The 15625-nt window shown below is 49.0% G+C and overlaps 1 protein-coding gene across 1 annotated transcript; it reads left to right on the top strand.

Annotated features, from left to right (window-relative positions):
* Positions 1-11805: 11805 nt before the first annotated feature.
* ELFN1 (extracellular leucine rich repeat and fibronectin type III domain containing 1) lies at positions 11806-14921 on the top strand. The gene has a single exon (XM_026083233.1). It carries the CDS (start codon positions 11815-11817, stop codon positions 14200-14202), a length of 2388 nt encoding a protein of 795 aa, XP_025939018.1. The 5' UTR covers positions 11806-11814; the 3' UTR covers positions 14203-14921.
* The last annotated feature ends 704 nt before the right edge of the window (positions 14922-15625 follow it).

The following is a 15625-nucleotide window of genomic DNA, read 5'->3' as shown; positions in this document are numbered from 1 at the left end:
ATTACTGTGAAGTCCTCTCTCCACCTGGGGTTTAAATCTCATTACAGTTTGTCCAAAACAGATGTTACCCTTTTAGCAGTAGATTATTAACGATAAACTCAATTCCTCCAGAGAGGGTGGGTGTGCTGGGTTCACTTGTTTTTTCAACTTGGGTAACCTCCATATGAAATGTTTATGAAAGGACAGGCAATCCAAATCCTGGCACATCTCCCCATCTCTATTGTCTTGGACTCTCCAAAGTTAGCTTTTCCACTTTCCATTTCTTTCAGAGGTCTCAGAATTAGCAGAGAAACACAGCTGCTCAGAGGGCAGCCAAGGAGCAGGTGTTAGGAGACRCATGCCTTGTCCTGCACTGGGATTTCGCGGAGGGAAAGGCAGCACGGACCGAAGGGGAAAGGGAAGCACAGGGAGAGGAAGGGCTCTTGCATGTCACTACAGCACRAGTCCAGCAATGCCCATGCCAAGGCATGAACAGGTCCTACTGCTGCCTCGTGGCGGCTGCCTTTCCCCCAGCAGTTTGGCATCAGCCACACGTCAAACAAAACCAGTTTCTCCTGAATGGAGCCTGGCATGTACACAACCCGTTTTTCCAAGCTTTTTTGCTTTTACCTACATGTCTGCTGGCACCATACAGGAGATTCATCAGTTGCTCACACATCTGGGGCAGCTGGATGTCCTTTGGGGGGGGAAAGACGGGCTTTGCACATCCCCACAAGCACACGGGCAGTCCTCAAGCTTAGTGCCCATCAGTGTGGGGAAGGCGAGGGGGGGGAAAATTGGCTGACCTCAGGGAAAACCTGCCACGCAGGCACATGTTTTTTCTGTCTAGATTTAACGTAATAAAGATACCTGCTCAGGGATCTAGGAGCCATATTAACCATGCCGTAAATACAATCAAATAAAATACTAATATGAGCTCCACACGAATATGGCCATCTGGCTGCCCAGACATCTCCCTGACCRTTCCAGCTAGGAGGAAAAACACACCCAGCGCTCTCCAAAGACCCGACCCTATTAAAGAGATGTTCTCACAATGTTCCTTGGTGTGTGCCTGAGAAGTTGTCAGGTTCCAGCTATTTTGGGTCTGTTGAGGGCAAAGCCAATTCCAGCATCTCAGGGCTCTCTCAGAAAACACTTTGCTGGCCATACAATTTCTTCCACACGCCCAGGGAAGCAGCAAGGGCTCTACTGCTGACCACATCCATGACAGCACATTGCTGGAGGGGAGGCATTTCCCCACCACGGCATACCCCAGGYCTTCGGGTCTTATGGCTCATAACCAAAACCTTCATAGAGTCCTCCCAAAGGCAGCCTGTGTACATGCCCATGTAAACCATGGTACTCACTTCCTTGTGTGTATGGGGCATCCCCAAGATGAGTCCACTGCAACTGTCTGCTTCGGCTGTGCCAAGGCATGGCAAAATAACCATGAGACCTGCAGTAGCAGGAGGAAAGGGCTGTAAATCCATGGCTGAAGATAAGCTAATAAACAGCATCTGGGGTAAATAATCATGGTGGGCTCTGCCCTCTGCCAGGGGTACAGTCCCAACAACCTCCCACCCCTCCACCACATCACACGCTTATCTGCACYGAACCCTTTACACTCTCACCCCCATCCCTGACCGAGCTGGACACAGACCTGGAGCACCCAGGTCCACCAAGCCAGCCATCAGCAGGGAGGGCATGGTGGGGCTGRACACCCTTAACAGGGGTCAACAGACCAAGGTGCTTGTGGGGTGGAGTAGTTGCTTTTTGTTAAGTGCAAGTTGAAGGGATGTTATACACTTAGATTCTGCTCTTCAGTCAGAAAGGTTTACCCTTTGCCCTCAACAGCATTACAGATGAACTCGCTAAAGGCTTTTAGCTATCTCAGACTGAGCCATTTGTATGGTTGGCAACACCATGCCTTTAAGCCATTCCACTGTTTCCTGTTCTTCATCAATTCAAGCCTATAATCAGACCCAAAGCACATGAACATTCAAGTGCAAATATCTGATAATGGTACTTTGGAGACATGGACTATTCCAGAGCAATTGTGTCCAGAATCTATCTGCAATCTTCTAGTCATTCCTGGCCAAAAGGGCCATTTGGGGAGCAAGTCCTATAAAACTTTGGGGAAGGAAGGCAAGTGTAAACTTCCACAGTTGAAACAATGGAGATTTGCAGCTTCTTGAAGTGTTTTCCTCTAGGAATACAGCATCTGTTTGGGTCAGGAGATCAGGACATAGGTAGRGCTGGAAGTGTTGTAGGAGACCTGTCTTGACCTAGCAAAGGAGAAGGAGGCTCCTTCCCCTGAGAACCGACCAGCTGAGTTTGTCCCTGGTAGAGCCATGTGCAGGAGTGGGGCATACCTGGTAAGCTGTGCATGGAAGATGATCATGCTTGGTTTCCTCTGCAACACTTACCCAAAATAAACATTACACTGGTTTTGAAAACCTGCCTAAATGATTATTAACCTGCTCTTGGCCCATGCCAAGACAGTCTGCAGCGCTGAGCTAAAATTAGACCCAGGGGCACTGGGACTTGACAGATATCACTACATCCAGTCACCCCAAAAGTGGGCAGCCTGAGGGGTCAGCCCTAAGCTGAGCCCTTTAGAAGAGACCTTCCAGAGCAGAAAAGGCAGATCATAATTTTATGAAATAATTTAGATCAGAATGGATWTCTGGAGGTCTTCTCCAGCACCAACAGAAGAAGCAGGACCAATTTCAAAGGTGAATGAGTCAGGAGAGGATCAGAGGTGTTTGCTTACAGCACAGCCATAGAGCATGCCTATGTGCTGAAAGACACTTGCAAATGATTTGGTAACTCCCTTTTGCCTACCAGGGGGTCAGAGCAGGCAGTTACTAAAAAGTACTCCATGTGCTATATGTTTTCTCGTTCATCTGCCAACATTCAGCACTACAGTCAGCCTAGAAACTGGAACTGACCTAGTCACTGGCCAGAGACCCACAATTTCTCTGGCTTGAAGCCCCTTCAAAGGCAAAGAAAGGGACAGAGGAAAGAGTCCTTTAGAAAATATGACCTTGAGAAGAATTAGAACAAGCAAAACACTGCTGTAGCRTAAAGGGGCAGCCATGGTGCTTAGAACCCCTTAATGTCTTTTCTAACACACCTGGCCATTTAACAGCTCCATCACCAGATTTTATTTTGAATAAAGTGGATTTTCCTGTCTGGAATGCAAAGGGTTATGCAGGCCTCCTGAAAAAGTAAGTTAACAAATGAAAACAAGAAAACCTTCTTTCAAATAACAGCAAAGATCTGAGCAAGGATGGCAATGMAGAGACAAGGCACAGCTCAGCTTCTGTCAGTATGTAGGAGCACCAGCAGCTTTGCTTCCCAGCACGGGGCTAGCTCCCTCCATTGTATTAGTGCTGGAAAAACACAGAGGAAGTACACTTTGATCTCCATCACTTTATTTACTGGGAGAAAAGTGGGAGTCCTGCTCCCATACCAGAACTAYGCTTCCCCCAGTGTAACTTCAGCATAACTATCCCCTAATGAAGCTGTAATTCAGGCTGGTTATTTCCAAGAAAAAGACTCCATCAAGTAAAGATTAGAGTAGCTCTCTCCCATGGAAACATGCTTTCTTACTGCAACTGTTCTACCTGACTAGAGCTCTTAGTACTCTGTCTACTAARATCTTTCACCTCCTCACCTTCCTCTAACTCTGACCCTCTAATTGTGCTCCTCGGTTRTTTGAGGGCTCACTGCACTGTCACAAGCTGAAGCTGACATTTTCTCTGCTCATGCTGATATTTCAGAAGACTGGTTTAATGCACAGGTAACCAGCTGGGCTTATAAGATTGTTCACCAGGAAGATCATTTATACATTTACTTAAACTCAGCAGAGGATTTTGCTCAGTGGCCCACAGCAGTACGAGGTAGGGGCTGTCATCTCAATAGATCCTAGAAGCAAGGAGGCTGAGGTAGATGTAAATGACTTTGGACTGCAGCTGAGTGAAAAAGCAGAATATCTGTATTTGCTGAAATCCCAAGACCTGACCTGTCTTAAAAGTGTTGCCATTTTAACTCAGAATTTATTTTTCTAAAGAACAAAAAGGTTCCCCAAAACATTCTTACAAACAGGTTAATTTTGCACRTTCCCAGATTGCAGTGCTGGCCTCAGTCTGGCCAGTGGGAGAAGGTGGAGACCTTTGAACTATAGCTGCTATTAGACACCACAGCACCTGCAGTTTACAGCTAACCTGGTCTGAAATTAAACATTTTGGTGGAAAACTTCCAACAAAGATAATAAGTTTTCAGCCAAGGGTTTAGCTTTGCAGAAAGYGCATTTCCCACCTGAAAGATTATTTTTCTAGAGAATTCCCCACCCAAACAACTGCAGAGAAAGTTGACTACTGCAGAAACCAGGGCTGGCTGTTCCCCCAGGGAAGGCAAGCCAGGACCAACRGCAACCCTGGCACAGGGAGTGCCCTCACCAGCCAGGGTGCAGTCCCACAGCATCTGAGCAGAACAGGCAGAGCAGGATAGTGACAACAGGGTCCATTGAGAGTCCCAGACAAGGCAAGCCATGAACCAGATCCAGGGTCCCTCCAGGAAGTCCAGTCAAGATCAAAAGGAGATGAGAATCAGAGGCAGCACTTCAGACAAATTACAACATACATCTGAGGCATTCATCCAGGAGACAAACTACCTAACACGTACRTCTGAGGTTTACCCAGGAGRYAGGACCAGAAGCAGGACTGGAGACAGGCACACCTAYAGCATAGCTCAGGAAAAGACCAACTGYCCAAGCCTGAGTTTAAATAGAGCTCCTGGGCTCATAGACAGRGGGTGTGGGTGGAGGTCCCAGGTGAGGCTGGTCAGGGCCATTAAGGCCTGTTAGTCTCCTCAGGACTTTGACAAGTTGCAGGTCAGGCTCCCCAAACTGGCATTGGCTTGGCCTCTGATCTGCAAAGTGTGGAGTCCTATGCCTCCTGCAAGGAGGCTACAAAATGCTCCAGCACCTAAAGAGAGTCTGTGGACACCAAAGGGCTGTCAGTGTCCTGGACTTTTTTTGACTTGTGTTGCCCTTGATAGGAACAACCTGGGGATAGAAACACTGGTCTTGGGCCACATAGTGCCCATGAGTGTGACTACCTCTATCAATCAATCACCCCCCTRTGTAGAGACCAAATATGTGATTTATGTTGATTTCTCCAAAGCTACCCCAGAAAAATGATCTCTTCCCCATCCTTCACTTGGCTACTTGCCACCTTGTCTGGTCTGTGTCCTCCCAGGTCTCAGTAAAAGCTACCCTGCATGTGATCCTGGGCCCTTACCTCTCAGCCCTTCTCCACCTCTCTGGTTCATTCCCTCTTCATTTCTCTGCAAAYCTCAATGGAAAACATATCTCTTCTCCCTTGCATATTTTTCTTAAATAATAAATAATAGCAAGAGAGAATTGTCTGGGATTGACTGGAGAACTCTATTATCTAGCACTGTGAAGCATTTGGGAATAAGGTTGGGATGCACAAAATGCTCTCTAAACCCTATCTGTGGAGGGAATATTAGTAGTGGGGCATCTGGACAGAAAATGAACATGAATTTTATAGGCCTGGGCATCTTTATTATTCAGCATGGTGGTGATGCTAACCAATATCACCCAGCAGGAGGCATGTAATGAATGCCAGGAATATGAATGAGCAAGAAAACCTGCCTGGAAGCTTTCTTTCCGCACCTGACATCTACGGAATGGACATTAAGCCATTTAGGGGAAACTTCATCACTAATGAATGTTTTCTTTGCCATCTTAGAGCTGTTTCCTTGGATTATTTTACACATAACGAAGAGCCAAGGTTCATTTTAGCATTTGGTGCCTGTTAGCCAAATTTTCCTTCCCCAACTCTTTGTGTGATTAAACATTTATCATTTGTAATGTATTGCTCCTGTTTCGCTGTGGCTCTCTGCGTACTGGGGCTCCTTCTTTTATTGATAAAATTACCTGGGCAGCTATTAAAGAGGATCTAAGAGAAGAGGAAATATGGCCAGATAGAGATGGAGCAGCGAGGGAGAACAAAGTATGGAGATACGGCAATGCCGAGGAGAGGAGCCCTGTTGTGTCTATGTGTGTATATGCACGCACACACACACACACACGCATGCTAATCTGGCTAGTTGCCTTCACTCAGTAAATCTAATCCACAATTTGAAATAACTCATTCAGCAGAATAACAAAATTAGGAATTGAGTGCCAGGACAGCATATTTTATATGTGCTGCCCAGCTCKCTTTCCCTCTACCTCCCCAACCCCCACAGCTGCTTTGTTTGCTTCCTTGCAGCTGCTGCTCTGGTTTAATTTACTGAGATGCCATTAGTCGGGAGGTGGAAGCAAAAACTTAACAGCCAGCTTGCACTGGTTTTCAGAGCCTTGGCTTTGCATTTTCCTTTCCACCCCCATTGCTCTGGGTTTTCAGCCAGGATGCATTTGATGCTGTCCAACCAGTCCAGGCTGCAGCCTTGTGCACATCTCAAAATCACAGTGGTTCCTCTTTGCCTGTGGGTCCCTGACAAGGACCAGGGCTAGGGGAACAGGGACAAGTAGGAGGGGACAGCGTCACGGGTCAGCATGGATCTGCGCTCCTGCAGGGATACTGGAGATCAGAGGTGAGCAGCGTTGGCTGTGGGAGTCCTCGTTGCCAATTTACAGGCCTCAGTAAATCATGTAAACGTGCCATCTCAGGTGGCAAGCACCACCACGCTGCCTTGTGAAGCAAAAGGAAAGGGAAATATCCACAGTGCGTACGTAACTCTTGCAAGGACTGATATTTCCTGCAAGCTCGGGGTCAGTGCCGAATGGGTACCACTGCCTTCCTGCAAACATGGCCTGTTATTATTGACAACATGGAGCCAGAGTTTAAGATGCCTCTGGTTTAGATTAAATTCGTCATGTCAAATCACTGCTGTTGTCATTTCACACTGGCTTCATGCTTCGCTTTTGCTTCTTTCTAAAGCAGTGAAGAAAAACCCAAATTCTCCATTTTCCTTGTTGGTTTTCACATTAGARCTGTAGGTGGCTGGTTCCCAGGTTTTCCTAGGAGGGTCTGTGGGAGGCTGGAGAACTGGGAAAAGTACTGTGTGATTGGGATACTGGAAGAATGAAACCACAACARCTGGGCAAAGAGGAATTATTTAGGCAAGCTGGTTAAAACCCTAGTTTCTCTTACTGGATTTTCTCCAGATATATTCAATTCACCAAACTGGGAGAAAAGACCAGGCAGAAGAAGAATCTCTGCTCTGACCATTGCAGGGAAGAGGCAGGAGGGCTGCTCCTACCGTCTGCCGGAGGGGCGTCCCAAAAGCAGAAAATCAGGGACAGCAGAAGGCTCCTTGGCCAGCCAGCTGCTCTATTTCTAACACGCAAAAATGAAGCCCAAGATTTCAGAGTAGAAGCAAACAGAAAAGGGAGATTAGAGGGGAGGTAAAAAGTAGAAAAGGGAAGGAGGAGAAACTTCTGGATCTCTATTTTCTGCTGTTAAGGGGATATTAGCCAGGAACCTCTGCAAGTGCCCCCACTCCCATCCTGCCTTGCAGGCTGCTAAGTCCTGGTTGATGTTGTAGCACACATGCACGCGCACACCCACATGCGCTTGCATTGACGTGATGCTGGGAAGGAGGCTTTCGAAAGCCAACAAGATGAACAATTATCTCTTCCGTGCAAAGCAACAAGGCCCACTTTTCCACTCCCCAGTCATGTCCTGGCAATCTAATAAAAAGGGAGATTAGCCCCTCTTTCCTCTCTTGCATCTCCTTAATGCTGTCATTTTATTCACACTTTGCAAAGCAAATAAACCAGCAAATTGCTTGCTTTAATGATCTGAAATTAAACTCAGGCTGCTGATAAAATGCCTTTTCTCCTTTCTGTTGGTGCAAAGGACTTGTCTGATAGGCAGCATACAGGAAAGCAGAGAAAACACACAGCAGGAACCTCATTGAACGTTTTTGAGTCATTTACAGTCACTCTTCCTCACCCCAGACACCTCCAATTAGACCAGGGAGGCATGTGGGTGATGAGAAGGCTACTGGGGATTAGCCTTGCAAGGTCTGTGGAGGGTCTGTCTCTGCTCTTGGCTCACAGGATGGTCCCGCTCAGTTAGCTAAAGCTCTGTGGCACAGGCTGAAGCCTACTGCTTCCCAGGGAGACAGTGACATGAAACACCATCTCTTCCAATAAAAAGGTTGGTCTGCTTCTGCAGGGCAATCCCAAACACAAGCTTGCCCAGAGACTGAGCTGATGTTTTGGCTTGGGTCAAAATGGGATTTAGGGGAGGTGGAGTAAGTGCCTACAAAAGAGAAGATGCCAAAATGCATCACTCCTTGCTGCCTGTGTTGTCTCAATTAGGCAGGGCTTTCTCTGCCTGCAGGAGGCTCCCATAACGCACAAGCCCAGAGAGGGAAAGCAAGGAGATGCTTGCACTGAGGGAGAGGTCTATGGGGGCAGCAGGCAAAGAAAGCACCCTCCATGCCGTCCTGAGGGGACAACTGGGGCAACCCCTAGATGATGGCTCTGCAGGCCAGTGCTACCGATCTTTCTTCCACGCCTTTGGGGCAATGTGAGAAGCTACAGACCTGGCTGGTCCCTGTGGTAGGAAAGAACAGGAAAATCCAGAGCCCGCCTCATGATGGGATGGGATGAAACTCTCCGCCTGTAGCACAGCACATCCTCTGGGATTTTCAGCCCCAACAAGGAGAGCTCAGGGCACTTTCATTCAGTCTCTCACACCCCTACAAAGCAGTATCATTATCTCACAGTAATGGTAGAGGAGAGTGAAGCGCAGAGGTTAATTACTTTGCCCAGTGCCGGGAGGCATGTGGCAGCAGACAGCTCTCAGCCGAGCACTTCAGCCCAGCCTCCCCATCAGCTGGGCAAGCAGCAAGGGGTGGGCAGCCACCCTGCGATGCCCCAGGAGCACGGTCCCTCTTCCCTTCCACGCTGGCTCCGAGACTCAGCTGCACCTGAAATGGGCTGCCAGGTTCTCTTCAAAGAGTCCYAGCAGAGGGACAACATATCCTTGCAAATGTGCTCCTGCTAGTGCAGCAGGTACTGGTCCCAGAGATAAGGGTTACTCACATCATCAYTGACAGTAACACTGCAGTGGTACGGGGGTTTAAACTGGAATAGCAGTGTAAAAACAGGCCAAAGCCCAATTTTCTACTTCCAGGAAGAATGAGACCTGAGATTCATCTGCCTTGCCCTCAATATCATCTCCTCCACCCAGACTCCCACTTCTAATAAACTCTTACAACCTGATTTCTCTGAGCTTTCTGCTAAACGTAGCTGAAGCAGGAGAGCAAGCTCAGTAGGCACTGCAGAGCTGAGGAGATGCAGAGAGAGACCTACAAGTACCCAGGCAGGGCCCCCACAGACACATCATCTCCTTAGCAAGTCAAGTCAGTACACCTCACCCACACACATCTGCACACCCGCTGCAGACAGAACAGTCCTCAGGAAAGGTGTACTGCAAATCCTGCCCTTGTAAGGGGCACTGGGGTGTCTGGGGTGTGATTTCCTCCGCAGACCTCACCTTCACCCTGCAGCTGGTGGGGCAGCTGCTGGAGGACAGAGTGGCAGGAAAGTCTCATGTGCCAGAGTGCTGACGTGAGAACAGATCTTGTTATTCATGTAATGTAAACCCAACTGTTCCACCAGGGAATAGACTCGTTCACGATCCAGAAAGAACAAATAAACTGTGTCACTGCTCATTATTACTGGCCTATTTACAGAGGTATAAACTGTGGATGGTTAACAGGACTCTCTGCAGTGAAACATGGTCTGCTTCATATCCTGGTGTTCATGGGTGGAAAAGAAGGACCCGGTTTCTCCAGGACGAGGGCTAGGGTGTAGTGTCTGCTGCTAAATGCCCCTTGACAATCAGCTTTGCGTGCAGGTGAGCATCACCCATCACAGTCCCTTCATTGCCTAGGTGCTGGGAAATGGTTTGGACACCAAGTTCTGGATTTACAAGATTATGCAGATCTAGTGAAAGGCAATTCAAATATAAGTCATGCTCCCATTTCCTTTATGGATGCCCAAGAAACCTCCAGTTCTTACCAGCTATGTTTTCAAGGAGTGATGGTGTTGTCTTCATGGCTTCCTACAGTCTGCCCTGGGACAAGGAATACAGCCAAACACAGCTCCCATTCCTACAGTATGAAGGACTTTCTAGGAAGGCCATGACGTTGCCTCCCGGCTGTGAGTAGCTCCATCTCTCCCACAACTGTACCCCTCCTACTGGCCCAGAGAGCTCTTCGGCAGTAGAGATGTCTGCAGGTGATGTTTTCAACTTCTTGCTGAAAAACAAAACCCAAAAGATACTGAAGATCATGCAGTTCCCTCCTCATCATTTTTGCCTTCCTCTACTTCCTTATTAGAGGAAGTAGAAGTGCTGTCCACAGATATTTATGTTTAGTCAAAAAACAGAAGTTTAATAGAAAACACGAGCCAGGAATTAAAGTATTTTTCTATGGCAAGCGAGGCTGCTGGCAGCCCCAGAGGTTTCTTTCCCCAGAGGTTTGTATCTAGTGAAGGCTCCTCCTGGTTTTTGAACTGGGCTGTTTCTGGCCAGGGAGGGAAGATATTGTCCTCTCTTCTGCAAATACTCACATTATGTCGTTGAAAGGTTGGGAGCCCTCCCTGCCTCTGCTCCTGCACACCCAGGAGGGAGAGACAGGTCCTGGGGACAGGAAGCAAGCACCAGCCACAGACAAGGAAATCGGATGTTGGACAATCGAATTTGCACGTTTTGTGATTAACCAGCGTCCCGAAACTATTACCCAGGTTCCCAGAAACTGCATAGGCACTTGATGTTGGGCTTTATCACAGATGCTACACAGCAATGCAGTCAGAAAGTCCTTGATCACCTCCATGGTGTCCTTATCATCATTCACTTCTGTGGGCACCGTTGCTATACACACCAGCACATGAGACAGTTAGGATTCCCCTCAGCAAAACTCTGCAGCGTCAGACCTACATCAGAGCAAGTTGTCTAGACTTCATCTGCCATCAGCAGAGAGGAACAGACACTTCTGGGGCACCAATCCTCTCCTCCTAAGGTAGACACCTAAATAGGTCAGACAAATTATGCCCTGGATGTGTATTGTCCTCGCCACTGCCAATAACGTGACACTGGACAAAGCGCTCAAAGGAGGAGGACCTCCACAGTCAACGACCAACCTCCCTAGTGCTGCCAAACATGAATGTCTGTGCTCAAATTAACCAAAGGCTCCTGGAAAGGTAGAAGCCAGATTTAGAAAGCAATCCCCTAACATTAGGAGGGTAGTTGGGCACAGCTTGGCACCTGAAAGCATCKCCAATACCACTAAATGTTAATTGTCTCCCCTTTGTATTTAGTTTGTGCTTTTGTTTTGTGCAGGTGAGCCAAGTGACCAGGCACAGAGAGACAGACCCACAGAGGCAAATGGAGATGGAGGCCAGTGTCGCGATGAGCTGCAAAAAGAAAACAAGGAGATGTACTGTAAAAAGTGAGTGGAAGGCTTGTCTCTAAGCCAGAGACTCCTCTGCACAAGCACCTAACTTCATGACTTCCCCCACGAGATGCCACAGGCCTGGTGATGCAGGACCACCCCCAGCCACCCAGGCCTTGGTAGGAGCGCCTGGCCCGCGGCTGCCAAGTACCTTGGGCACAGAGGTCTGCTTTTGCCACAGACACTTCCCTGCCGGCTCCGAGCCATGAGGAGAAGGGAGAGGGGAGAAAAGCTGCTGAAGAAACGCTAACCCACATCCTCCTGGCCCCCACCCCGCTCCCCACTTCCAGCAGACCAGGGAACCCCTTCTCTCTGCTGCCCTTCCAGATGGCAGGTCGCCGGTGGGCCGCGACGTCAGCCCTGTGCATGTGCGTGGCAGCCGTCTCTCTCCTGCACGCTGGCGGGGTGCGGGCAGACTGCTGGCTCATCGAGGGGGACAAGGGTTTCGTCTGGCTGGCCATCTGCAGCCAAAACCAGCCCCCCTAYGAGTCCATCCCCCAGCAAATCAACAGCACCATCGTGGACTTGCGGCTGAACGACAACAAGATCAAAAGCGTGCAGTACGCCTCGCTCAGCCGCTTCGGCAACCTGACATACCTCAACCTGACAAAGAACGAGATCTCCTACATCGAGGACGGTGCCTTTTCAGGACAGTTCAACCTCCAGGTGCTGCAGCTGGGTTACAATCGGCTGAGGAACCTCACCGAGGGGATCCTCCGGGGCCTGGGGAAGCTGGAGTACCTCTATCTCCAGGCCAACCTCATCGAGTCCGTCACCCCCAATGCCTTCTGGGAGTGCCCCAACATAGTGAACATTGACCTGTCCATGAACAGGATCCAGAGACTCGACAGCAACACTTTTCGGGGCCTAAACAAGCTCTCTGTTTGCGAACTCTACAGTAACCCCTTTTACTGCTCCTGTGAGCTTCTTGGCTTCCTGCAATGGCTGGAGGCTTTCACCAACATGACACGCACCTATGACCGGATGCAGTGCGACTCCCCACCAGACTACAGTGGCTACTACTTGTTAGGCCAGGGACGGACTGGCTATCGCAATGCTCTGAGCATGCTCTCTTCCCTTTGCACTGGTGGCTCCTACACTGTGATCCCTCGTTTTATCCCTCCCAGGTACCAAGTGACCACAGCGCCCTCTGAAAGCCCGTGCTCCGAAGAGGAGTGCTCCTCTGGTGATGGCACGACCCCACAGTTCTCCCTCTTCACGCCCATTGGTGAGACAGAGGTGCGCCCCAACATCCAGGTGAAGCACCTCAACCACAATTCAGCCGTCCTCACCGTGCAGATCCCCTACCCCTTCAGCAAGATGTACATCCTCTCCCAGTTTGAAAATGGCTTCTCCTCCATGATCACCAAGCTCAGGAAGAAGGAGGAGAACATTACCGTGAGCAACCTAGTAGCACAAAGAGATTACACCTACTGTGTGGTCTCGGTCCACCAATACTCCAAGTACAACCACACCTGCGTCACCATCACGCCCACCAGACCCAACCGCAAGGAGCCAGTGCCCACCCCTTCCACCGCCACTCATTATATCATGACAATCCTGGGATGTCTCTTTGGCATGGTAATTGTCCTAGGCGTTGTGTATTACTGTCTCCGGAAGAGGCGCCAGCAGGAGGAGAAGCACAAAAAGGCCCCTGGCAGCATGAAGAAGACCATCATTGAGCTGAAATATGGGCCAGAAATGGAGACCACCAGCATCACCCAGCTGTCCCAAGGACAGATGCTGGGTGGGGAGACGGTGACCCGCATCCCCTACCTGCCTTCTGCTGGAGAGGTTGAACAGTACAAGCTGATCGACAGCAGTGAGACCCCCAAGGCCACCAAGGGCAACTACATGGAGGTGAGGACGGGCGAGCAGCCCGAGAGGCGAGACTGTGAGCTCTCCTTGCCAGACAGCCAGAGCTCCGTGGCTGAGATCTCCACCATTGCCAAGGAGGTGGACAAGGTGAACCAGATCATCAACAACTGCATCGATGCCTTGAAATCTGAGTCCACCTCCTTCCAAGGGGTGAAATCAGGGGCAGTCTCCACCGCGGAGCCTCAGCTGGTGCTCTTGTCCGAGCAGATTCCCAGCAAGCACGGATTCCTGTCCCCAGTCTACAAGGAAAGCTACAGCCACCCACTTCAGCGGCATCACAGCATGGAGGCGGCCCCCAAACGCTCCAGCACCTCTTCCAGTGGCTCCATTCGGAGCCCCAGGTCCTACCGCTCCGAGGGATCGGGCCACAAATCAGAAGCCAAATACATCGAGAAGACATCCCCCACCACCGATACCATCCTCACTGTGACACCGGCTGCGGCCATCCTGCGGGCAGAGGCAGAGAAGATCCGGCAGTACAGCGAACACCGGCACTCATACCCTGGTTCGCACCAGGGGGAGCAGCACGACAGCATGGCAGGGCGAAAGCCCTCCATCCTGGAGCCTCTGACTCGTCCTCGCCCCAGAGACCTGGCCTATTCCCAGCTCTCGCCTCAGTATCACAACCTGAGCTACACCTCCAGCCCAGAGTACACCTGCAAACCATCGCACAGCATCTGGGAGCGCTTCAAACTCAACCGCAAGCGGCACAAAGACGAGGAGGAGTATATGGCAGCCGGCCATGCCCTACGCAAAAAGGTCCAGTTTGCCAAAGACGAGGATCTTCACGACATCTTAGACTACTGGAAGGGCGTCTCTGCCCAGCAAAAGTCYTGAGTCCTCACAACAACTCGTGACTTAACACACTAACTGGACCAAAAGAAATCCGCAGCAGCTATTTTTATTCAGACTGTCTTTGAAGCAAACAAAAATAAATGAATCAATAAAAATAAAAGAGAGAACAAATTATGGAGATCTATAAATATTCTATATAATATATAAAATGAAATATTAAAATGTCCTCACGCTGGTGAGGCACACACCAAATTTGAACACAAAGACTTTAAAAATCAAACAAACTGTGGAGTGAAATTTTGTTTCATTTTGTTTTTTTTTTWAAAAAAAGAAAAAATAGAGCATAAAAAGAAAGTGAAAGAGCAGGCAGAGAGCTGAGGTCTGGCATTTCCCAGTATTGCATTGCATGAGTCCCTATTCCGTGATTTTGTGGATTCTTTGTGAACAGTTTGTGTTCTTCCTTCCTTCCCTTCCAAAATCAACAGCAACAAAAACAGCAACAAAAACCAAAAAAAAAAGACCAGAAGGAGATCCATCCTTTGGGCTGTTTTTGCAAACGGAGTCTTCCAGTTTAGACTTTTACCCGGTCGAAGGCTCGTTCACATTTTTCACTCACTGAGAGGTTTTACCACACATTGCATTGTAAACTGAAGTCATTCAATTGTATAGAGAAAATTTCTATATTTGCAATGTTTGCTGTATAATGAGAAAGAGAGAGGAGAAAAAAAAAACAATACTACATCTACTAAAAATATATATATATATCTCTATATATCTATATTCACCTGTTTGTACCAGGTTTTAATCATGGATTTTAGAGAAAGAGATGGAGTTTGGTTTGAAGGACTTTTTTTTGTAGGTTTGTTGGTTGGTGGGATGAGGGAAAATTTGAGGTGGTGGGGGGGGCTGGGGGGGGGATTCCAAGTGTTTGGGTTCAGTTTCTTCCAATATTTGTCTGCGTCCAAGTTCTGGCCACTTCCAAGTGCACTGAGAAAAAAAGGCACATTCCCCTAGGAAAGGTGAATAATCCCTGTCCCTGGGAGCAGTGGGGAGGAGGGAGCAGCCCCACAGAGGTCAGGGAGCCTTCGGGACACATCTTCTTGCCCCCATGCAGCGCTGCTGCCCACCTCCCACTGCTGGAGATGGCGTTTGCTTCGGGCATGAAGCGGAATAGTGAGGAACAAGCCAAACTGGGAGGAAGGAAATAATCCTGCAAAAAACGGGGGTGGGGTGTGTGTGTAAAGCTCCAAATTACACATGCATACAATGCCAAAAAAAAAAAAAAAAAAATCACTCTGCTCTTGCCCACCAAACCATGAGGCTCCAAGTTCAAGCCTTGCCCTCAACGCTGGCTGGTACTTGAGGCTGACGAGGCCAAGAGGCAGAGCCGCGTAAAAGGTACCAGCCTGCAAATCGGCATTAACGCACAGCTTATCCTTGCCGTCTCCAGGCCAGCCGCTTTCCG

This window comes from Apteryx rowi, unplaced genomic scaffold (genome assembly GCF_003343035.1).
Source record: "Apteryx rowi isolate R43461 unplaced genomic scaffold, aptRow1 scaffold_6, whole genome shotgun sequence".
Taxonomy (NCBI): domain Eukaryota; kingdom Metazoa; phylum Chordata; class Aves; order Apterygiformes; family Apterygidae; genus Apteryx; species Apteryx rowi.
This window is presented reverse-complemented; position numbering and strand designations above follow the sequence as displayed.